Raw genomic sequence first — 25,669 nt, forward strand, 5'->3', positions numbered from 1 at the left:
GATCTGGCTTTAACTGTTTCCATGGAAGATGTAAGGTCGGGTAGCCTTATGGTAGAGTCGCTCGCCCGATGTTTGTGGTAGTGCATTCGCCACTTTTTCCAGAGGTTCTCGGTTCGAATCCAGTGACCGCCGTGATTAATACCGGGCGGTGTAATGACCATAGTGATACGTGTCGTCTTGAGTCACAGTCGAGGTTAAAGAATCCATTGTCATCGCAAGAGTAGGCCACTGTGTGCCAGTATCATGGTAAACATTTTCCAAACTTGCTAATTATTTACTGTAATTAGAATATACAGATTAAAAAAACTTGGCAGGACCCTCCTGAAAAGTTAACAGACTCAATGAGGCTTTTCTGAGCAAACAGTCGTAATAATAAACATAAAAACCTTCCCCATGGCTTTGCTCTATGTGCACTCTCACATGAAACAAAAAAACATTTACTTAAAATCAACTGAAAAAGAGTGTTCGGGCACATTGTGGGGTTCTTTCCGAGTAAAGTCCATCCAGATAAAGTGTGAGTAATTAAGGAAGACGTTCCATATGTCACCTTTGAAGAAGTGAAAACTGCATCCTCGCAATGTGAAAAAAAGGGAACCAGATGGAATAACTTTGGACATTTTCAAAGAAGCAGGACCAGATGTTGAACCAAAATTAGCAGATTTATTTTACAAATATAAACACATAATTGAAAACTCAATTGTGGAATGATGTGTTAAGTATAATTTTTAAAAATATATACAAAACTTGTTTGAAGAATTACAGACCCAGACACTTTTACAAATTGTTCTCCAATCCGAGGGAGAATCAAACCACGATATTCTGGACTCACAGCACACATGAATCTGACTCGGGTCTAAGCAGAGCCTCGGATATTAACATTGATCATATGAATCATCATGGTGCCTTTGTCTGGCTTTCTGAGCCTAATGTTTACCATGAACGTTGTGGCGACAAGTCACCGCTTTATTCATACAGACGCGTGGCCTCCGTGGCGCACTCTGGCAGCCCGCTGAGTCAGTGGGTGTCACAATGACCTCGCGGAGCGACGCGTTGACACAACACACGACAAAGCCCTCCAGTGACATCACTGCACTCCCCCACCACCATCACCACCATCACCACAACTCTCCATCCTCAACCACGCCTCCGCTTCCCACCAGCAAGGACATTGTTACCCCCCCTACATTTGCAGCCATCACACCGCCCCATACCATGCCCCATAGCTCCTACGAACTCACCTCCCACCCACCCACCCCATTATTCGTGAGCTGACAGTCGAGGGAAGTCATTAATTGGAAACGTTCACTGCGGCTCAATTTGTGTCAGGGTCTTCTTGGTTGTCACTGCCACTAAAGGTGAGTGTGTGCGCACGACAGACGAAGAGCACCGTGATGTTACCGTGAGGAAGGGTCGTCCATCGAAACGTCGGTTTTTATTGTAAAAGGCATTACAGCGATACGGAATTGAATTAAAACGCACGCATTTTAACCGAACACACGACCCCCTTACCGTTTCAGTAGTTTTATTTATTAAAATCATTATTTGTAAAAAAAAAAAGTGCTTACGTAAAGAATAAATCAGTGTAATAATTGAGCGTCTTTGTGCGTACGTCTTAAATAGGTGTTCGCTAATAGAACTCACCCCAAAAGCCTTATTAAGCTACATGGGGGACCTTTATTTTTGTATAATGCATACTTATTTCCGAGCAAATTTGGAAGTGTTTGTGAAACGTGTATGAGTGTGTTTGTTGTCGTTATTGTTGCTATGATAATAAAGACATAATTATGCGGTTAGCAAACTGGGTCTGTCATTGGCATAATTTGTGTTACAAGTTCTGTTTTCCTTTGCGTTTATGCTTTTTAGCAAATAGTGACAAAGCATCCGATTCAACAATCTACGAATAAGAGAATAGTCTAGAAAGAGTATCTCGGAGTGAATAAATAGATGGCACGTTATTTATTAACGGCAACTATGTTTTTATTCCTCTAAGTAAGTACATCATTCCACATTTTCCATATTATAAGACGCACTCCCCCCCCCCCCCGGGATTTAAAGTAATCTTTGGGACTCTGCCTTATAATCCGGTAGCTGTATCTGTGTGTGTCTGACCAGATATTCAAAGCTTAATCAATCCGGTGGAAAAGCGTTAATGATATTCACAGGGACTAATGTTGTGTCTGATTTAGAATGTCACAACAACAACAAAAACCGATACATGTTAAAAAAAACTGATATATTAACTAGCAGGCTTAAAATAGCCATAAGCATCCTTGTGGAGAGCACAAGTAATAACAGAGATAAGCAAACACCATATGTCCTTCATATTGATATCTCCCCCACGTACAAAATTAAAGTATTTGTTAAGAAACCCATCGGCCCCACAGCCCTTTGGCAGCGAATATAATTACAATTTGAGGAGCATTGATTCATGGGAAGCCATGGACCGGTTTAGATCTTCAACTTCTCATCAGCAGAGTCAAGCTTGTTTCAATCAATGCTGATGAACCTCCAGATGTTATAGCTACAAGCAAGGGCCCTCTCTCTATAAAATATGGGTCCCAGTTTGACACATGTGGCAAACATAGAGATATGGGTCCCAGCTTGACACATAACTCATGTGTTAATGTGGCGAACATAGAGATATGCAGGCAATGTATCTCCTACATTTATCTGTTTCTCAGTTCCATATAAAATAAAAAAATTTACACGGCTACCCGATGCACGTTACAGACGTTTACAATGCGGTGCGGGTGTTTTTATTTGTTAAATTGTTTAAACTTGATCTGGAGCTGATTGCAGGAAGTACTCTTTGGTTCTTTCGGTAAAGTCACGTAGAAAGAAACATAAATTAAATAATAGCATACGACGTTTCGATTGCAACACAAGCAATCATCATCAGGTACGAATGAATAAGAAAAAACAAACCTAGTAAACTTAGAAATATAACTCAATACAACACAGAGAGTCGGCTAACATAACAGTCAACACCCTGCCTGATTGATTTACGTTCTACCAAAGATTGCTAAATTTGAGAGACAAAACACAGACACGGAGACACACAGAGACAGACACATAAGCAGAGAGAGACACACACAGAGAGAGAGACACACATAGACACACAGAGACACATAAAAATGGTTTGTTGACAGGGCATGTTATAGCAGGCGCCTCAAGTTAGCAAGTTTGCGTAAGTTAATCGTCGCCAGGGCAACTGTGTCAACTTATAAGGGGGAGGTGGTCGTGGAACAAACAAAGATTAGGGCGCTCACAACAACCACCACCACCACTACCACCACCACCGCCGGTTGTTGTTTGGCGTACGGATGTAGCCTCATTTATAAGGCGACCGGCGATTTAAAAAGTGCGCATCCGTGAGTTTGACTCCGTTACTTTATCGTACCAAAGATTTCGGGCACGAACCACCAAACCCAAGCAGGTTCGGGTTTGCCAGCACCACCTTCGACGTGAACTTGACCGCGAAGCTTCGTGTGTTCGACTCCCGGCCAGGGCTATTGGGGGACAAACCCTCACCCCCGCCGCCACCAACTCCCTGCTTGGTGTGAAATACCATCGTGCCGTAAGTTACAACGATGCGCAACTACACGACCATCACGGTACGCGCCTCTTAAGTGTGTGTCTGTGCGTACGGAGATTGTTACGTACATCGACGCGCGTGTGTGAGTGTATGTATGTCGGTGTGTATGTGTATGTGGGTGTGTGTGTGTGTATGTGGGTGTCTGTGTGTGGGTGTGTATGTATGTGGGTGTGTGTATGTGGGGGTGTGTGTGGGTGTGTGTGTGTGGGGGTGTATGTGTGTGTGGGTGTGTATGTGTGTGTCTATGTGTGGGGGTGTGTGTGTATCTGGGGGTGTGTGTGTGCCCATCTCGAACACCGCTGACGACGATTCTCCGAACCTGTCGCGGTTGCGTAGTAAACATCGCCACTGGGGAGACAAAGGCGGCCGGGCGCAGATGCTGGCCACAATTAATGCAGGCCCTGCATAGGTGTTGCCACTCGCTAACGCCACTTGTGGCAGCAATCTGTGGAAGGCAACACGGCATCTTTGTACAGTATATATACTAATAATAAAGTTATTAGCGTGCGAAATGTGTACAGTGCGCGCATGCGATATCAAAAGTCTCCACTTGTCACCTGTAGCCACGGTGACGACGGTGGTTGTTGTGTTGATGGGGTCGTTGTGTTGATGGGGTTGTGTTGATGGGGGTGTGTTGATGGGGGTTGTGTTGATGGTGGTTGTGTTTATGGGGGTTGTTGTGTTGATGGGGGTTGTTGTGTTGATGGGGTTGTGTTGATGGGGGTGTGTTGATGGGGGTTGTTGTGTTGATGGGGTAGTGTTGATGGGGTAGTGTTGATGGGGTTGTTGATGGGGGTTGTTGTGTTGATGGGGTTGTGTTGATGGGGGTTGTGTTGATGGGGGTTGTTGTGTTGATGGGGTAGTGTTGATGGGGGTTGTTGTGTTGATGTGGTTGTTGTGTTGATGGGGTTGTGTTGATGGGGGTTGTGTTGAGGAGAACCCGAATATCCGGAGAAACAAAAGTTTTGACTTAAAACTTTCGTGAATGTAGGAATTCATATTCTTGGTTCTTTCGGTAAAGTCACGTAGATAGAAATAAAATAAAAGCAAAACACCAACGACGTCGCGGGTTTTTTGCTTTTATTTTATTTTTAATTTTATTAAAAAAAAGTATTTTCTATCTACGTGATTTTACCGAAAATAACCAGGAATATAAACATAGAAGTATTTAATTCACAAGCCCCACGGATACATGCGGTGTTTGCACATGACTCCCGCAGCCACGAGATGCCGCTATGCTCACTGCAATACAAAACAAAAGTCTCATTATTATGCAAATCTAAACGTCAACTCTTCATCACGCGACATATCTCGTGCCAGGGTGATCGTTAGAATGTTCACGAATCTCGGAACAAGTCACATTAAAGAAGACGACGTAAGTTTTTTTGTTGCGGCCACATCTCTCATGTACATGTAATATTTTTGCTCGATATCACAACGAAAGCACCGACACAACTGTCGTTAAACAATGTGATTAAGTGTAATTAAAACAATTGCCAAGCTCTTTGGCAATCCACTCGTGGATTTCCATGATTGTCATGGGTTCACATGACTCCCATCCAGGGATGTTGAACCATACTTCACCCCACCGGTCAGAGCGGGTTGGTGAAGGTTTTGATGGGTATGCTCGGGATCTGTTAAGGTAACATTCGCCACTAATGTTAGCCCTGGCTGGGAATCGAACTCAGGTTTAACCGGGTTCAGAGCGCAGCGCGCTAACCGCTGCGCCACCGCTCCATCCCTTAATCGGTATAGCTGTGCCATCATTTTAGCATTTATGAGCGTAATGGTTCTCCCGAGTGCTTAACGTTACGTGTTCACACTTCTCAAGCACACACACACGAGCATTGTAAGTGTATCGTTTAAAAAAAAAATCAAACGTCCGTTAGACGTCCGTTGGGTAAATCCCTATAAAGTTTTTAATTACCGCACTAAAAATTACCCAACGCTCTTGTACGATATTTGTTTTTCTCAACGAGCAGTTGCTTAATTATACGGCGATAAAAGCTTGCAAACAGGGACACCGGTAGGAGACCGGCATCCCATGATCATGTATATAACGCCGTACATTCGTGTGAAATGTAAAACAAACTGAAGCCTTTAGTTTGCTCGTCCAAGCCATTGCTGGCAGAAGGTAAATCAAGAGAGTTCCTCAAAGTGGGGTTATTTAATTGGTAGCCTTCTTGGAAGAAGTGTGAATACGGTGCTCAGATGTAAAAATTGTAAATGTTGTGGTTTCACGCTTCAACACACCGGTGGGCTAAAGCAGTGAACTATTTGTCTTTTGTCAACGTGAAACTTTTTTTGCTGATTGGCCGTGTCGGGTGGTGGAGGGTTACGACACATTTATAAATAACGCGATCTAAACCCAAAAACGTTGATTATGAATAATATTGGTCGCAAAAGCCTACGTGTTAAACAGATGTAGGAGAATGTAGAGTTTACTCGGGACAGGTAAGATTTGAGAGGTGTATTATTTCAAAGTAGACATGGAGTGGCAATGCCACTCTTGCGTTGAAAAGGCAACTCAAAGGGAGAAAGAATCTGGACTACAAAGCCAGATCGAGGGATAGAGATCTTGGATACAAACACGGGTTATACATAAAGTGAGAGGGATTTGTCATGGTCTGCCTTGCTCCACTCTGTATTGGGTTTATATCTAACCGTTTTTTTATTGCAATGTGTTCGGAAAATCGATTATGGGTTAAACAAATGGATACAAAATTACAATTCCGTTGTTCTCAATCCACCAAATTGGATGAAGGCCCCCAGTTCGATGCTAGCCGTGGTCCTGGGTTCGAACTCAGGTGGCCAGGGTAATTTCACAATTTGGAAACCACTCCGCCACCGCTCCACATCAATATTTAACATGTCAAGTATATTTTTCGATTTAAAGCTTTCGTGACTGCAGGGATTCATCGTCTTGGTTCTTTCGGTAAAGTCACGTAGAAGGGAAGTAATAAAATAATAAAAATAAAACATATGTTTTATTGTATTACTTCCCTTCTACGTGAAAATAAAAATAATATGTTTTATTTTATTATTTTATTACTTTCCTTCTACGTGACTTTACCGAAAGAACCAAGAAGATGTCAAGTATAATTTAGGACGGAGTGTTTCCGTCTTAAATCAAAACTAGCTACGCATGATTGATTATATCCAATTGTAGATAAAATTTGATTTAAAGCTTTCGTAACTGCAGGGATTCATATTCTTGGTTCTTTCGGTAAAGTCACGTAGAAGGGAAATAATAAAATAATAAAAATATAAACAATAAAAATTCTAACGACGTTTCGACTGCAACACAAGCATTCATCATCAAGTGTGAAATCCACTTTTTTCAAATTTTCTTGCTGTGGATTTCACACCCGATGATGATTGCAGTCGAAACGTCGTGATAATTTTAATTGTTTTATATTTGTATTATTTTATTATTTACCTTCTACGTGACTTTACCGAAAGAACCAAGAATATAAATTGTAGCTAGTTAATGTAAATGTTGTTTTTAATAACGTTAACTGTTTTGAAAGTTGCAACAACCGTCATGTCTCTGTCGGTTGATGTCAAATTAATTTGCCTAAAATAAGTGGCCGGTTGGTGGCCGTTTGAGAAGATAAAAGGACGGCTGTTTGGAAAACGATAAAGTTACTCAACGTGCAAGTTTGTTTAAAACAACTCGAGGCATTCGTAAATACCACCAAAGTGTGGATAATTTAACTTTTTTTAAAGAGGAAAATTTATTGTGTTTGGCCACGCGGCGAAGAGCCTCAGCCATCGATTCGCGGCTCTGATTCTTTGATCAGAAACTCCACATCGTGGTGGACGTGGCGCCTCTTAGTGGCTGCAGGTTCGCTGGAACAAATTATAACCTCACAACATCGGGATACATATAAATGTAAACTCAGTTTGTGAGTTTTTTGTTGAAATGTCACTTTTAAGCGTACATTTAATACTGTAAATTCAATACAGTATCAATGCAAACACAGGCGCTGGTATTTAGAAAATGTATGTAATTTTATTCTTAAAAGGTTCTCATGTTTTTTTATTCTGTTGGAGAGGTCTTCATCCAGCAGTAGAATCTTCTTTCGCACGGCAGGATTGATTTGAAGCTTTCGTGACTGCAGAAATCCATACTCTTTGGTTCTTTCGGTAAAGTCACGTGGGTGAGAAGGCTTTCCCACCAGATGACGGACGCTTGTGTTGTGCCCGAAACGTCGTGGTTTATTTTATTTTATACCTACGTGACTTTACCGAAAGAACCAAAGAGTAAATCAACAGATTGAGAAGCAACATTTGCGATTGAAAACAGTTGTGGTTGAGAAGCAAACAGTTGCCTCCGATCCCATAATGATGATGATGGTCGTTGTTGTACGTTGTAGCCGCGTTAATATGTTCCACGATGACAAGAGAAGCGTCAGAAAATGCCGCTGTCTCCTATAACACTGGTCAACAAAAAAAAGTTTTTTTCTGGCCTGGACTTTTGTAGCTGTTTTAGACTAATTTCAGGGTGCTGATTCCAAATCTGATATCAGATTTGCTTTATCACTTCTTATTTGTATGCTATCGGCATACCCCATTTTCATTGATTTTACCCGAAATTAACTCTGTCACTTATGATTGCAAGTTGTTGCGAGTCAGTGACTGCTTTAGTGTTAAAATATGGTGCTGTATTTTTAGGATAGTGTGTTTATAATATAATTTTATGTAGATATCCACATTTATTTAATATTTTTCTTCTGCAGTTTTTATTGAAAATGCAATATTTGATATCTCAAAAACTGATGCCAGATTTGTAATCAGCACCCCAAAATTACATTAGAACCGTTGGAATACCTTATGCCAAAAAAAGTGTGTTGACCAGTGTAATCTCTTCTTTTGAGGACATTATGGAGAATGTATGGGTCGTAAAATGTTCACGTGTGACACGTGGTGGTGCTTACCAAAAAGAAAGCAATTTGCGTAATTGAAGCCACTTGGAATGGGAACTCAACCGGCGAGCAGTCAATAGCCCAACCCAATGTGACCAATGGTATTCATGCCGCTAATGTGTTGACTGAATCATTCCCAAAGCAGGTTTTGATGCAGCCTTTGGACAGGACACTGCGGCACAAGGAAGAAAAATCACGCGCGTGCATGAGTGCCGAACGTCACGCTTACCAACACGCGTTTGTCCTCAGATGTTTGCCAGCGTGTTGCCCCGACGAAAACGGATGGGTGGCAAGCTACCTGTTATTGTATCGCTGGTTGTCTGTAGGATTTGGGCAACCCATATTTGGCTGCTTTATTCACCGGGGAAGTCCCCCGATAGCAACGTCACTTAACAAATGACATTTAAATGGCATTTGTTTCGTATCGGATGTCCTTTACGCGAGTTGTCGTGACTCCCTCCCCCCTCCCGTGTTGCACACAGACAGGAGACAGGGAGGAGAGCTAATGTTAGAACGCTTTCAGCCTTATTTAGAGAGCGTTTGAAAGGAAGCAGGAGACAACGCTGCTATAGCCACGCGGGGCCGTGTCAACCGTGGGCCACCCGGGCGTGTGAGCCAACTTGATAAATGGATAATAAAAAATAATAGAAATAAAATAATAATTATTATTTCTATAATTTTTTATTTTTTACCTACGTGACTTTACCGAAAAACCTAAGAGTATGCATCCTTGCAGTCACGAAAGCTTCAAATCTAGAATTGATAAATGGACCCCGGCGGTATGGCCGAGCGCCTGTGTTTGAGAAGCGCCGACTTAAATGGCTCTCGAATGAAAAGTAACAAGTGCCCGTTCACGCCTTCATGCCTACCGACCTCCACCGACCCCCCTATCCCGCACCCTCGCTCGCATTATATCCCTCCCGACGCCCTCCTGCACTGGGCTGTGGCAACAGTTGTCTGTGGCAACGCTTTGCGTGGGGTGGCCTGATAGGGATTGTGCAGGGGGGCCGTACACACATTGACAAACAGGCACGCACACACACACACACTCTCTCTATAGAGCCACACTCATCTTACCCAATCTCGGACACAAGAATCTCCGGGTTAGTCTTACAGGCTTGGAGCAAGTGCTGTCTCGAACGTGTCAGCACGCAACGGACGCACACGTGGACACATTTACGCTCACACACGCACATGTCAAAGTCTCACGCACCGACAACATGTCACGCACGCGCACGTACACTTCACATTCACGCAATAGCTCAGTCGCACATGCAAATCATCTGCACGCTCAAGTCTCCCTCGTCGTTTAACAAACTTACCGCACAATGTCACACTCACGTGCACTTATTCTCATGCACACGAGGCTGTGCGCAGGTGGCACCGGTAGCATTCAGAATTTAATTGGTGATTATAAAAAAAAATGCTTTGACTGGATTTTAACGTGAAGCTTGGATGAACGATCCGAATACCGGGCATTTATTTTGGGTGCCTCTGCCCACTTCACCAGCCCACACTGACCGGCGTTGTGAAGTATGGTCAAACAACGCCCATAACCGACACGGCGTGGGGGAGTCCTTTATTGAGCAGGGCCTTGACAAGGGCCTGTACATTAAACAAATGGTCCACACCTCTTGTGGGAAAAATCCCATCAAGCCATCGGTCTTCAGTCTCTCTGCAGCCTTCCTTGCCTAACCCCTGAACCCTCCCTCCTTGCCCAAGGGAGCCGTGAAGATGAGCGTCACCGCTGACCCGTATGTCGGCTCCTGGAGGCCCCACCGTCGCCGTGGCCCCATCGCCGCCCTTTACAGCGGGCCTGGTCCCAAATACGCGCTCCCTGGAGTCACAGGTGAGGTTCCCCGAAGACCTTGGTCCATAGAGAGACCTTGGATGTTTGTTTGTGAAGGTCTTGGTCTCCTTGGAACCATCGACCGATGGGAAGGCCTGTTTTTTCACAGGGCTATCTAGAACGAAGGAGACACCTTGTAGCGTGTGTTTAAAATGTTGGTTAAAATGGAACTCTAACACCGATGCGGTGCCAGCCCATGTGGAGGTCCTAACCTTGAAATTAGTTTTGGGTGCATCCCGTGACTACACGCATTTGATGAACAAGCTGTATAATTTCACTACACTATATCACAGTTGTGTGAAATAAGTGAATCGTTGAATTACAATTCAAATGATTTGCGTTTTTGAGTTGTGTTATGCAAATGATGAACTTACATTTTTTATAAGGATCTTAGTTTGATCTGATATCTTTTATGTTTTCATTAATCCGAAGCCCCTTTACTTGTTTGGGGCCCTAAACTTTTGCTTCGTTTACTTCTGCATAGTTCCACGCCTAACCTACATCAAAAAGAAAGGGAGGCTTAGTACTAAAGATAAACCTTTGGCAATCTGAATGTTCTGTGGCCATCCGCATTAAACACCTGAAGTGAAAATCTCCCTTCATTGACACTGATTTAAATAGGAGTTGAAAAACCACCCCTTATCCCTTAATTATTTTCATTTGCTTGAAATGAATGCTATAGGCCTTATGACAGCAGTTTCAAGTGTTGTTCCAATGTCATAGCCAAAATGCCTAATCTAAAAGAGGAATACAGTGAATATAGATGGCCTTTCATTTGGCCAAATGACATAAACAGAATAAAAGTCTGTTTTTGCATTGGAGTGGAAATCAGAGTGCCCTAAAGCTCCCACACTAACATGTAATATTATTCAAACTCAAGACGGGCTAGGAACCATGTGTGATATCCTAGCTCTTCCTGATGCTGAAGAAAAAGGCATTGGTGTGTTCAAAAATATTGCTGTAAGAGATGTACAATGACAATCCAATGATAATTGTTTTTGAGAGTCATGGCCACGTGAGAATTGGCTTATTATTCACAGGACATCAATGCGCATTGACCAGATCGACTAGAAGCACTTGATGTAATCGTTTTGAGTCCACTTTGAATTGATTTTTCAGTCATGAAATGACCTGCAGATGACGAGTATTATTTTTACTTTTTTTCCATTGTATTCCAAACGTGCCTTTATCATGTCATGAGGCAGGCATTCCCAGTCAAAATTACCATCGTTCACCATCTCGTGTTCGGGAATGGGCCACCCCAGAAGAGAACGTCATAGAAGTACCTCCAAGGTCTCTTCAATTGCCTATTACCTCCACTCCTCAGATATCTACACTTGTGTACACCGCACCATATGGCAATCAAACTGAATGTTATATTAATCCTCTGTTGAAAATTGCTAAATTCAGTGAAAACCAAATTCAATAATATTTTTTTGTGCGTTAAATCACGAGTGAATGGCATGAGACCATCAACCTAAAATTATTTGCAAATTCAGTTTAATCATGGGTGGTTGTCCATGATTAAATTTTGCGCCTCAGAGTGTGCAACTTTTCTTTGAATGAAGTGAAATTTTGTGGAAAAACAGCATTCGTTTAACAATAATTTACATTTATTTGATGCCTCGCTGAGGCCATCAAAGTTGCTCATTTTTAAAAGACGGTATAATGACCAGTGCTTGCAACCTGCATACAAAATCCGTATCTCAGCGCTGGCTCAGTTTCGACTTAGTATTATTCTTGTAAGTCACCCGGCATGCTGACAGGCTTTGTAATTTTAAATTAAATTTCATTTTTAACTCACTTTCAATGAACTTAATTGTACAATTTCCTAGCCTGTCATGAGATCATCTGCAGGCCACTTTGAATTGACTTGTTCTTGTACAGTCACATTAAATAGATTTTTTCCTCTCTGCAAGGTTACTTTAAATGCCTTTCAATTGACTTTCCTGAAACATAATCAATCACATGATTCCATGCTATTTTATACTTTGCAATTTCATTAATGAGCTGTTGCCATAACAATTTGATGACAGTGCTTAATTGGATGAGGTCATTCATTTGTATCATTTTGGACCCGATGATACAGCCCTGGGTCCAAAAAACATGGCATGATGTCCTTGGTATATGCGTTGCATGACCTAATACAAGACGTTTAACATCTTGTTACATAAAGAGGTCACAAAGTCATCTTATGTGAGCAGAGATATATTATTGCATGTACCGTACGAGTCTTCCAGTCAACCGCTGGAACACTGTTAAGAATTTGAGGACTGCATCCTAGGTTTAATAGCAGCAACACGGTTGTAATGCAACGTCTGACATCGGTATGATGTCCGATGTAACACGGCACGCACTGGGAGCTTCTTCAGTTCCCGAAGAAGCTCTCAGCACACGGAGAGCTCCCTGAACAAGGAATTAAACTTCGGACATTATGCCGAACAATGCGCGGTACAACCCGCAAACACGTCGGAGGGCTCAGCACCAGTATTTTTACCTGCCCCACCGCATCATTGATTCGCGTGTGGAACCTCTCGCACACACAACGGCCGCATCTCCTCTCTGCACGATCCGCCAACCTCACCTGCGCATTGCCGACTAAAATTCATTCGCCGTTCATTCTCGAGAGGTATTCGTCACCTGACTTGCGACACTGCCTACTCTTCCTCCACTGTTGCGTCCCCGCTTGCAGGCCACAGCCTGCACGACCCGACCAAGTTCAAGAACCCGGCGTACAGCTTCGGCTCCCGCCACGCTCACTTCAAGGAGGACACCTCCCCGGGGCCGTGCTACCTGGTCCCGTCTGCTCTGACGCGCACCGGCCGCGCCGGAACGCCGCACTACTCGCTGTACGGGAGGCCTCGTGAGCCAGGCCTGTTCAAGACGCCGGGGCCAGGTGCACGAGTGTTCCGAATAATTGTGTGTGTACATATGTATGTACATAGCCTGGCGCAAGCGCCGTGGTGACGTCACGGCCACTTTGTGGCGAATGGCAGTTGTTGTATGTACATATGATGGCGTCAGATTCGTATGCCACGTTACACATGTGATCAGCTGTAACCTTTATGACATGAGTCCCTATGACCGCATGGCAAGTAGTCCGGTGTAGCAGTTATGATGCGGGGTCAGGTGTGACCGTTACAATGAGAGCAAAGCATAATCTGCGTAACATGGGTTCCATGATCTGGACACATCTTAACATGGGGCAACTTTTGTGGATCTCTGGTAAATCTGTCACATTTGCTCTGCTTCGGCAGAGCCTGTGCTCCCGTGGGACGGAGCGGAGATCTGCCAAAGATTCGCCGATAGACGCGAATCGAGTCACGAGGCCATATGACACACCGGCGTTTCTACCCTCCTCTCTGACCTCGAGCTGCATAGTGCACACACACAGGGTCATGCTCTCACTTGCACTCACTCACCTCTCGATGCATACACATGCACAAACCCAGGCTCTACTACATAAAGGACTTTGACAGTACTGTATTATCTTTTTTGCATCTTCCACGGACATCATAGGGACTGACGTTGTAGTGCCTGTGCTAATCGCACCTCCAATTAGCACGGTTGGCTATGTACGGTGCAAATGAAGTTCAACATACATCCACAGAAAAGTAGAGGCCTTGGGTAGGATACATCGCTAGAAAGGTTTATGCGTCCGGGAACCCTTCGAGCAACGTGTCCTACCCGTGATGGAGCGGCAGCCAGGGGAGGGAGAGCGCTCGAGAGAACAACAACCGTGGAGATGGACTGCGGTGTCGTGGGACACGTGGGGAGTGGAAGAAAAAAAACATGGGGAGGCTTTCATCTAACAGTGGACAGAACACGGATGATGGTGGCTTTGATGATATTTTACAGTTTTGGGGCATAATGCTTCGGCTACTGTCACATGACAAAGCCCAGCAGCCAACGGTGACGGTGACGATACTCGGCTAGCAGTGATGTTTATCGGCACCCAAAAGTCAGGCACTTTTATTCCATTATTTGCATTTATCTGCGCTCCTTCACACAGATAAGAGGACAATGTGCAGATCAGCGCACGTAGGTTTTGCCAATTTCGCCCCACAAATATCAGTGTGGATAAGAGGAGTTCCATTTAGGGTCATTATTCTTCATTGTATTTGTTACAATGGATTGGGGGTTGGTCTTTTTATTAGATTGTGTTACTGTTTGAGGGCTCTCTAAATGCAACCCCATTTGTCAAATAGAAGATGGGAAATATTACGTCGTGTTCCTTAAATTGGCAGTTTGATGCTCTAGCTTGGAGGCATAGAATCCCGAGAGCAGTACACTGATGAAAAGCAGAACGACCCCCCTAGAAACTGGTAGTGATCACAACAGGGCTGTGGGACCATGGGTAATTATAGCATTGCCAAAGGCAGGTGACCATCCAGTTGGACAATTGTTTCCACCAACGCTGGCAGTGGAGTACCGACCACTCACTCTGTTCCGTGCACGCACAACCACCACACCGTGATTTTTTTCTTAGAGCCAGTCCGTTAATTTATAGCTGTTTCGTGGGCCATTACACGGGCCACTTGTAAATATGGGGTCTGCCCCCACATGCTGCCTCCCGAAGGCAGGAAACCCCCTGCAGGCCACGCCCAGCGTGACATGGCCAATGATGTCACTCAGCCCCTCCCATCACATCCCGTTCAGCTGCACGCAGGGGAAACAGAAGTGCGACTTTTATCCGCTAACTATTTTCGGGTTACAGTATCCGATTAATCGAGTAATTAAACTAATTCGTAGAGTAATTGAAATGTAAATAAACAGGTATCCCAGCGATGATTTGTTTTACTGTATTGCCTTAATGATACTGTATTAGCCACATGCTCTACGCAAGCGTGGTTTTTCTCCAATTCAACAGGAGGTGGCAGTATTGACGTGTATTGGGCATAAGTGCTTTGACAAATATGTCCCCCTTATCCTTACGCTGCTAGAGCCTCCAACAAATGCCGATGGTGACCATCTATCACACAGGTCCAGGCTACCGTTGCCTCCCCAGGTGCTTATGCTGGTAGATCGCAACTTCCTGGTAGATCGCAACTTGCCAGCGCACTGGGTGCTGATCATTCTGAGCTGAATCAAGCTAAGGAAGCCCCAGTCATGCTCAAATGCCCGGTACCAAATTGACACGTCCCCATGTGTACACACTCGCCCTCTTGTGTAGCACTTAAAACGCATGCCTGTGCTTGCGTACACAGATGTATTTATTTTGCATTTGGAAGTGGCTGGCTCGATATACCGGTGGTCAGCAAGCGTACAGTTGGCTTTCGGTGGACTTGCTGAGGCCTCCCTTGAAGAAGCACCTCGCACGCTGCACGTGCAGGGAACTTCTTCGGGAAACCGATTCATTTCAGTTCCGAAAGAGGTGCCCAGCCCGGGGGAGAGACACGTCGAACAGCGTGCTGAATAACGGCACGCGGTACAACCCAACAACAGATTTGAAGCTTTCGTGACTGCAAGGATTCATACTCTTAGGTTTTTTCGACTTTACTGAAAAAACCTAAGAGTATGAACCCGAAAACACACCGGAGAGAGCCATACAGGAGCACAAGCATGAGAATCGACATCGCTGTGTGTTGCTCGTTACTTGTAAATAGATTACGAAAAAAATAGAAGCTGACCCTTGGGTGCAAAGCGCACGCGTAATCAGGGCATCAAACTTATGACCCCTGCATTCACTCGTCCTTGCTCATTTGGCTGCTTACCCTGAATCACATCGCGGTATTGGATATCAGCCCCTGAGTGGGCTAAAAGATAGAAAAAAATCATTACTGGATGAAGTTTCACACCATGAGGATTTTCTATTCTTAGACCCTCTATCTGCACACAGAGTGTATGGTACATACACTACGTCCCTACGAACACACAAAACTCTGCCATCTCGTGCACTCTGTGCATTCAACACGGTGTGTGAAGGAAGGCCTTAATCGTGCAATGGATGAACAAGTGGATGAAAATATTTTTTATTATTATACATCCACGGATATACTGCAAACAGAAGTATGCTTAGCTAGTATGTGTGAATAGAAAATAACGCACTGAGGGAAAATGTATTCATCAACTTATATTGATGTCCTAGTTTAGAGTCAAGTATATGTATGTATGTTGGACTTCTTTCACACCATACGTAGCCAACCGTGATAATTGGTGGTGGTGTGGTCATGAATATCAGCACTCACCAGTGCTGATAATCAGCACCACACCACCATTGTAGCATAGTACGTGCATCACATTGTGTACCTTATAACAACAAAAAACAAAACCTATTTTAATCTTACAAATGTCACCACTTGAGACATTTTTTTTTATAATTGGAGTGTACATGTTAAAACAAATACTGTAAATAAATTATTTCCAATAGATTTCCCTTGTGTACCAATTTGGGTTTCACACCTTGTTCTTGGCCAAGTCACGCAGCTTCTTAAAATAGGCTACACGAGAAACAATAGCACTAACAAAGAAGCCAGGGAAAGTGGTCTACCTTTTCCACAGGCACATCCGAACCATGCCAGTGTGGTGCTGTCACGGTAGGGGTAGTTTTCCATTGGCTATTTGCCAAGCAAGATCAGAACCAAATGGTGATACACTGACCTCACAAGGCTTCTGAATCCTGCTCAGGGCCAAGCAAGGCCTGAGCAAGTTTCGACTCTACTCGTTCATTACGTATGACGTCTGTGCCACAGCTTGGGTCCTGCAGTGGAAAAACCTGCCGCCCTACATAGCCGCACCATGCCAGGCTGGCTCAGCACGGCTCCAGTTGCGGCTTGTTTTGGAAAGTGTAAAAGAGAGCACTCACAAAGCGATAATTGAATGTCTCATTCTGAACGATGCACGCATGATTTTAACTTTCTCCCACGATGCCACAACAGGAAGTTATTCCCCGGAGAGAGCGGGCACCGTGGCTTTCCGTTCAGCACCCTCTTACTCACTTACTGCTCGGACCGACAGCTTCCATCGTGACCAGACTCCCGGTGAGACACATCATTTTGAGCAGCATCGAATTGTGTTTTTTTGGTTCATTAACTTTTCATACTCCACCCCTCCTCCACTGCGAGCGTGTATCCCGCGAAAATCCACGGGCAGTGCGAGTATTTATTAAATCAAATATACACAAAACCATCTGGCGTTGCTATGTAGCATAATGGGTAATAACATTAAAACAAGTTTCACGCATGACCTTTTCACTTTTAATTTCAAGTATACACTACGTGCAACTACCACGAAGAGTGCTTTGTACATCATTATGGCATGCCAATGATGCAAACCAGTCTACCAGTATATGTCAGCCAGGGACTTGGATGGTAGGGTGACATAGGCATTAAAGCTGCGATGATGGTGATGATAACAAATGCATGGATGAATCGCCAGTACACCTGCTGGGCAAGAGCAAGTTTAAAGACTCAACATATTTATCGATATCACTGCCCCAAAAGAGATATACATATTCGGTTAAATTGTTTGTCAATGGCCCTTCTTCATAGCCATATGGCCCTTCGTTACAGAGAAAAGGGTCCATAATGCAGTTGTTTTGGGTCGCGAAAGCCTACGTATTAAACAGAGAAGGGTCATTGCTCAAACATCACCATATTTATATCGATTTTATTTTCGGGCAGGGTTATTGACAAATGCATAAAGTTTTCGTCCTGTGTGCTTGTGCACGTCTGCCAATGCAGAAGAAGAAAAATGATTATAATTTTCGTTTAACCAATAATCGTGCGATGTTATACATTCACTACCCCTCTACCGCAAGCCAGACTCTCCTGCTCGCCAGCGAAAATATCTCCTTGCATCCCACAGGGCCTGCCAAATACATGCTGCCGGCCATGCTCGGTCCCCACGTGATCAATAAGTCTTCCGCGCCAACCTACTCGCTGTCGAGCCGCGGCAAGATCGGCAGCTTTCACGAGGATTTGCAAAAGGTGACTAATAATGATAATGATGATGGTGGTGGTGGTGGTGCTATTTAAAAAGAGCCTTTCATCAGTCGCACTCCCCAGATATCCCCGGCGCGTTGTACCGGACTTGTGTGCATACCTCAATACAAACACTACATATGTGTATGTTTCGATTTAAAGCTTTCGTGACTGCAGGGATTCATCTTCTTGGTTCTTTAGGTAAAGTCACGTAGAAGGGAAGTAATAAAATAATAAAAATAAAACATAATAAAACAATTCTCACGACGTTTCGGCGACAACAAGCAGCCGTCCTCAGGTGAAGACCAGGTCTGTCGAGGCGACAGCGTCTAAATGAAACACCACCACGCTTGGAGCGTCTATTTAAGCTGGGTTGCAAGGGGGGGAAAGTGCGCCTTGACAAAAGAATCTGCATATCAAGAGGAATTTAGCATATTTATGGGAAATGCAGGAATGCGACTAGTACTACTTGTGAAATGCGTAGGAGGTGGGTTCTTGATATGCAGATTCTTTTGTCAAGGCGCACTTTCCCCCCCTTCCAACCCAGCTTAAATAGACGCTCCAAGCGTGGTGGTGTTTCATTTAGACGCTGTCGCCTCGACAGACCTGGTCTTCACCTGAGGACGGCTGCTTGTGTTGTCGCCGAAACGTCGTGAGAATTGTTTTATTATGTTTTATTTTCATTATTTTATTACTTCCCTTCTACGTGACTTTACCGAAAGAACCAAGAAGATATGTGTATGTATTAAAAAAAATCGCCTTTCATCAAGAATCTCAAAATTCTGTACACATGAGACACTCAGCGTGATAATAACTACAAACGCGTCCGTGAGGGAATCAACGCGACGTCGCCTCGTGCAATCCTGATTTCTTGACTTTTCATCCGCTTAAACTAAATTAACTAATCTTTAGTCATACAATGTCCAGAATTTGTTGTTGTTAAAGTAATTTGAATGTGTTATTCTATAAATGTGAAAAATAACTGTCAATGGGTAAGAACAAAATGAAAAATGCAATAATTAGAAAAGCTGTATCTGTAAATCTTACCGAATTATAATTGCCAGAATGTTCAATTACTTGAAATAATTTTTGAACCACAATCTCCACCAACACCATATCACTTCTTGTCAGGACTTAGTCCCCTCGGGGGTTCAAATATTATTCTCAGTGTGATATTCCTCTTCAAGAATAAAAGGGAGAGTGGGAAGTGGAGCTGGGGCACAAAAGGGATGTTATTTTTTATCTGCCCCTTTTAATCGGAAAGAGTGTAAACTTCTCTGGATAAACGGAAGCTGTAATATTTCGGTAGAGCAATAACCTCCCCTAATCCCTACAGCCCATCACTAACCTCTCACAATAATTCACAAACATCTCGCGAAAGACACGACACAGAAGATCAGAAGCTATAAGATCTTCTGCGAAGGTTGTGGGCCACAACTCTAAACAGCGTCCGCACAAACCATGGCAGCTGCGGATACTAGATGCACAAATGGAAAATTTAAAACTCTTCTGTGTGCACCTGTAGTCACACAGAACAGACCATGGAGCATATGACCACTTAATGACCGACGAGATTAACTGGCTCAACCACCGCAGTTGAAAATGTACAGTTGTTGCACTGCATCAACATCAGTCACAGGAAGAAGACTCGCCTCTAAACTCATTATCATTGTTGTCGCTATTAAATCTCCACTCTTGACTAGACCCCTGGGCCAGGCACATACCACATGGTGGAGTCCAACACTTACCGGAACAAGCCGCCGCAGTACAGCCTGACGGCCCGCAACAGCTTGCCGGGTGATACCACTCGCAAGCCTGGCCCGGGTGCCTACAGCCCAGAGAAGGTTAGTGTATGTGTGTGCATGTCCATGTGTGTGTGTATATATTATTTTTGTGGGGAGAGGTGGTGCAGCGGTTAGCGACCTGCGCTACGAACCTGGCGATCCGAGTTCGAGTCCCGCTCATGGCCAACACCAGTGACGATTATCTAAACTGGTCCTGGGCCTCCCCTAAGTCGGCTCAGCCTCAAATGAGTACCTGGTGCAGTGTGTAAACATCGCCACTAGGGAGACAAGGGCGGACGGGCGTGGTTACTGGCCACCCACCCCCTCGTGTGCTGTTCCGGCCTTCAAAAGCGCTCGCTAACAGCACTTTCCTCAATGGTATGTAAGCCTGTACGGGCGTTCTTTGTCTTTATATAATGTTGAGAGCGGGAGTGCAGCGATGAGCGCACTGCGCTACGAGCCTGGCCACCCAAGTTCGATTCCCGCTCAAGGCCAACGGTCTGACAAAATCATGAGCAACTTGGACACATGGGGATGTTGTGGATGATTTGTTATCACTTGGTATTGGCTTGGTGTCAGGTTTCGACAGGTTTTGTTTGTTCAACATTCTTCCCATTCTGATTGCCAAGTTCTTATTATCGTAAACGTAGATGATGATATCAATAATAATAAGTAGAGATAATTTTTTACGTAATTTTTTATCGTGGACATTATTCCAGAACACAATTCTACTTGGATACAAGTCTCAAACTAAGTTGTTCTTCAGTGCATTTTGTTGACGATTTCGTCAAAAGTCCTTCCTTGATTGAGAAACTCGACACATTCATCAATGACAGCGTGGCCTTCAAAAGAAAAGATTTATGACGGGTGGAATTTCGGGCAATGGCCCTTGACTGCACATCTAGATTCCAGACAAGTAGAGTGAAGACGAGTTTGGGACGTCACTTTATATCACGCCGTAGGTGACTGTGCTATTGACGAATGTGCTTAGTGTTTATTTTTTACTGCCCGTGCTTGTGCACCACCGTCAATGCACGATCGCCAGATAATACATTTACATGATTGAGCATAACTTGGTGACACGCATGTACAGTCCAGCGATCAACTGAGCTAGCATGTAGTGTCCATAATTAGTAATAAAGTTAGGTTGGGGTTTGAGGTAGGGTTAGTGGGTACAGTTCGGGTGATGACAATGATTCTGGAAAGAGGCCAAGAGGTATAGTTTGAGCAAAAATTGGCACGAGAGTTAGCACAAGGGCTTTGTTTCGGCGTGTGCATGTAACATTATGACAACATCGTTTGTCCCAGTCTCACTCTAACGTGGAGTTGTTTTTCAGGTGACGTTGACACATCTCCAGGCGCCAGGATATTCCTTTGGACTGCGCCACTCAGACTATGTGGCTCCTCTCATCATTCATACGGAGGAATAAAAGGACCCCAGGCTATCCCACCCAAGGAGTCCCCATCCACAGCAGATCCAGGGCAATTACAATACAGTACCGGCACATTCTGGAATCGATTTCAAGCAGGAACAATATTTATTTTTCATAGATCAAGATCTAGAGCAATCAGTGGGCTCCTACTGCCCTTGTCGGAGAGCCAGCACTTGCTGTGTTTGGGCTCTGCTCCTGGCTGGGAATAATTAAACCGACCTTTCAAACATATCAATTTCATGGTCTCAGCACGGTTACCAGTCACCCTATAAAAATATGATCATATGAGTAGTTATTCACGTAATTTAGAAAAGCGCCTCTCTGTGGGACAAAATATTTATCTCGCGCGATTGAAATGAGGTGAACCACTCTTTACGGAGCACGACAGAAAGGCGTCTCCAGTGTTATGTGTGAGAAGCCTGTTCAAGTGAAACACACGGTAAGTAGTTGTGTCACATTCGGGAACCATTTCCTGACGTGAGGCAATGCGTGCTTCGTGTTCAGAAGGATATTTGTTCTCCAATTCATGAATAGGCTTTGGCATTCGAATTCCATTTTTTTAAAAGTCAAGTTGACGGCGTTGTCACGTCTAATGTCAACAAGGGTGCCATAAATGGTAGAAAACAGTCCAATCGTTTCCTTCCTCGTCCGCAGATTGACATTTGATATCCACAGTCGCAGTCCCATCCCGCACATTGAAATCGGGTTTTTATTTTTGGTCACTGACCTTTTTTGGATGCCACTGAAACGCAGGTCTTGGTGACCCAGCCTTCAGCACAGTACTTGGTTAGGTCAACGGGAGACCGATGTATCCTTTGCATCATAGGCACGCTGACAGTATGTCTCCTCTACATGTCTATCTCTCCGCGTGAAAGAAAAAAACACATCGATATATTTTACACAATTCATTGGCTGCACGGCCTTTGGGAGTACATCATTTCAGCAGAAATTGATCCCGTGCGTGCAGACAAACTCTGAACCAGTTTCTACACATAGTGTCATCAATATTGTCGGCTTTGCTTGAATATGGTTCTCGTAGTTCAAACATAAAATCATATAAAATAAAAGCGGTGCAGAGGTTTTTCTTTTTTCCCGCACTGCATCAATGTTGCTGAAACGATGCACTTCCAGAAAGCCATGGGGCTGATGGGTTGTGTAAACATAACCTTTATATTATGTCGAGAGACATATATGGCAGGAGATGTATTGTATGCTTCATTGTTTTGTTATTTTGTTCTCTTCAACGATGTAATTGATTATTTTGTGTTACCTACGAGGAATTTAACACGCGTGATGTCATCTGGCAATTGACAGAACTTTTGGCAGGAAAATAACAGACGTGACATAATGTGATGTCATTTAAGGTGACATCATACCTTTACACCAACGCAATGCATTTATTTTGGATCGTCAAACATTTCATATCTAGGGGTAGTTTCCATATTTTTCGATTTTATTTTGTAAATCAGTAACACGCCCCAACTACCTACTAATGCCTTGCTGAGTCACTAAGTCCTGAAGGCGTTTAAAGGGGAGCCTGTTTGGGATGCTGGCCAATGCAGGGTCAGGTGGTGCACACCGCGTCAGTGCTTGGAGGGTTTCGTGGACTATGGAAATGTGTGATACTGTCATACCCGATGGGCCACTAGGTGGCCAGCAGACGACGGTAGAACATGGAATAGTTTGTTACCTGCCTGGGCGAACCTTCCAGTGCCGTCCACTCTTAAAGAACGGGTCTTCTCCGAGTCCTCCGTTTATAGGAAATACTCTTTTTTAAAAAGCATTGGCCAAACATTACATTTGCAGAAGCCTCCCAAATGACACCCGAGACTCGGTAAAGCTTTCCTGGTTAAATCAATTATATTATATATTCCAGGACTATTTATGCTTGTCATGATTTCAACGGGTATGAGAGAACACCCAAACGTTGCTAAACTGGTTCAAGATCAAGATGTCACCAACGCCATAGCCGTCACCGCACCTCGGCCGTAGATTTCCACCCTCTGCACGTGGTCCCGCAGCTGCTGCACAATAGAAAAGACACATTTAAAATTTAAAAAGTAGTATCTTAACTGCCCAGCAAATCACTTTCTCACATAATGCTGTATGTGTTTTTATGCAATTAGATTTGATCTCATTTTATTCTCAATTTTTCTCTCGGGAGTAGAATCAAATTGAAATGATGAAATGTTCGTTCCTTGAATCCTACGGGAGAGTCGAGTATTGTAATATCACTTTAATAGGCCCTCTCGGACAACACAATACAGCATTGAGTAAATTGACTTCTGTGTCTTAAGTAAGTGTAACATGTTTCAGTCCATTGGCGTATTGGCCTTCGAGCCACATTTACGTGCACCATGTGTGTGAGAAACAGAGCTTGGGCAAGTTTTGATTTCTAGGGAGATACTGCTGGATTTAACAGATGTTCTTGGCAAAGGTGCTCACTTCGAACGAATGGGCCTTCTGGCATTACATTTTTTAAATGATATTGTTTAAAAACCCATACACAGTAATCGCACGTTGTGGGCCATTGTATAAATAAACAATTACATTCTATGGCATTCATAATTGAACAAATGTATTTTATTTCATTACCCACAATGCCCCCCCCTCCCACCACAGTGCATGAGTTCAGCATTAGCTTGCGCACTGTAAGCAGTGGTTCACCGCGCGGATGTCATTGTGAGCTCCCTTTGCGCTCTCGTGCACGAATTATTTAAAGCAAAAACGAAATCTTAAAAAAAAAATATGTTTCATGTGAATTTAGTCAAAAGGAATCCCACCAGAATACGTAGAAATACCTTCACGAATTTTATCCGCGAATCTCCGATGTTGGTCGTTACGGGGTGGTCACTGAGCTCCCACCGTGCGCCTCGGGCTCCAATGCCAAAACTCAGCTTTACCCAACGCCCGTCCACCACTCGGCTGCCAAACCGAACGGATGGCGCTCCAAATGCCGAGGCGTGTGTCGCCGTGGCTGAAATGCCAACAGATGTTCGCAGTTTCACCGCAGTGGACGTGGTGTGCCTGGGAGTGGTGGGATAGATATCCAGGCACTTCAAGTTTTTTTTAATTGTTGAGCAAATTTGTCCCACTTGAATGCACCCCCCCCACCCCCTCGTCAATCAACACAAGTTGTTCTCAGTGAATGTTATTAAATATGAATACGTGTCCGTTGGCGTTGCCTTGTTTGAGGTATTTTTTCTTTCTTATTGTGTTAATTTATTTTTTGCGACACATGCCAATCGATTGAAAAATATTTGTGTTTCGTGATATGTCGTTTTAATGCGAGTATATGTACAGGGTTACACAATAGTTTCCTCACCCACGTTCTAACCACGCAGATGTCTTCAGAATTTTAACATTGAATAGCTAGGTAACGGTGAGGGTGCAGCCCTGCAATTTAATGCCTATGCTACTGTGACAAAAAATGCTTCCCCTACTGCAGGCCAAAGGGCCTCCATTAGACCTTCTCGAGAGGTCAATGAAACGTTATTTTGGCCTACTAATTCCACGTTGCCCAGACGTATTAGAAAGGGTGGGAATACCCACACGTCGTACTACCACACACGACCTGCCTATCGTCTTAACTGTGGTGAACCCATTTATACGACCAGGTGGATAGTGACCTAAGAGGTGGGGATATAAGAAACTTGCCCCATTGTTCAACTTTTGTGCTGGGAGGTCGACCTAGCGACCTCTGGATTGCAAGTGCACTGTGTTTACCATTACACAACGGTCGCATGCCTCCATCGTGACGATATATACATGTGGCAGTAAGGTAACTTTAACATTATGGATCTCATCAGCAGTCAGTCTTGCGAAACAAACATTGCTGGATTGCCAGATAATATTGGCAAGAGCACTCCATATAAACTATAGACACCTTTTCAAAGCAATACCACACACAAACTCATGCATTGCTGTAAGTATGTTGATGTATGTATGTTGAAGTTCTTTCGCATGGTACATAGCCAGCCGTGCTAATCAGCGGTGCGAAATCTCTGTGGAGTGTCCATGGGTAAAAGCAAATGAGTATGACTATTGAGCTGCTTTGCCTCTGATTCCCTTCCTACCGACCAACACACGTGCAAAGTAACATCAGTAAGCGATGTCGCTCATGGGAAACTTGGTTTTCCCAGTATTTCCTTTTTTTTG

The 25,669-nt window shown here is 43.9% G+C and overlaps 1 protein-coding gene across 3 annotated transcripts; it reads left to right on the forward strand.

Annotated features, from left to right (window-relative positions):
• Window positions 1-1,266: 1,266 nt before the first annotated feature.
• Window positions 1,267-24,684, forward strand: LOC144718725 (ciliary microtubule associated protein 1A-like). 3 transcript variants are annotated; one of them, XM_078594203.1, is made up of 8 exons: window positions 1,267-1,355; window positions 3,508-3,577; window positions 10,246-10,372; window positions 13,065-13,268; window positions 17,251-17,352; window positions 18,179-18,300; window positions 19,998-20,138; window positions 21,416-24,684. In XM_078594203.1, the coding sequence occupies exons 3-8, from the start codon at window positions 10,258-10,260 to the stop codon at window positions 21,506-21,508; spliced, it is 777 nt and encodes a 258-aa protein (XP_078450329.1). In that variant the 5' UTR covers window positions 1,267-1,355; window positions 3,508-3,577; window positions 10,246-10,257; the 3' UTR covers window positions 21,509-24,684. The 3 variants fall into 3 exon arrangements, with proteins under 3 accessions (XP_078450329.1, XP_078450330.1, XP_078450327.1); XM_078594204.1 differs by lacking the exon at window positions 3,508-3,577; XM_078594201.1 differs by lacking the exon at window positions 1,267-1,355 and having other exon boundaries at window positions 2,564-3,577.
• The last annotated feature ends 985 nt before the right edge of the window (window positions 24,685-25,669 follow it).

Source organism: Lampetra planeri, chromosome 5 (genome assembly GCF_965212315.1).
Source record: "Lampetra planeri chromosome 5, kcLamPlan1.2.h2, whole genome shotgun sequence".
In the NCBI taxonomy this organism is placed as follows: Eukaryota; Metazoa; Chordata; class Hyperoartia; order Petromyzontiformes; family Petromyzontidae; genus Lampetra; species Lampetra planeri.

What these genes read in the sequence shown, in the direction of transcription:
- LOC144718725 (XM_078594203.1), top strand. Translation starts at nt 10,258, where the DNA reads ATGAGCGTCACCGCTGACCCGTATGTCGGCTCCTGGAGGCCCCACCGT. An exon ending in CCATCGTGACCAGACTCCCG is followed by an intron (nt 17,353 to 18,178) that starts GTGAGACACATC and finishes TGCATCCCACAG; the next exon opens with GGCCTGCCAAATACATGCTG. An exon ending in GTGCCTACAGCCCAGAGAAG is followed by an intron (nt 20,139 to 21,415) that starts GTTAGTGTATGT and finishes GTTGTTTTTCAG; the next exon opens with GTGACGTTGACACATCTCCA.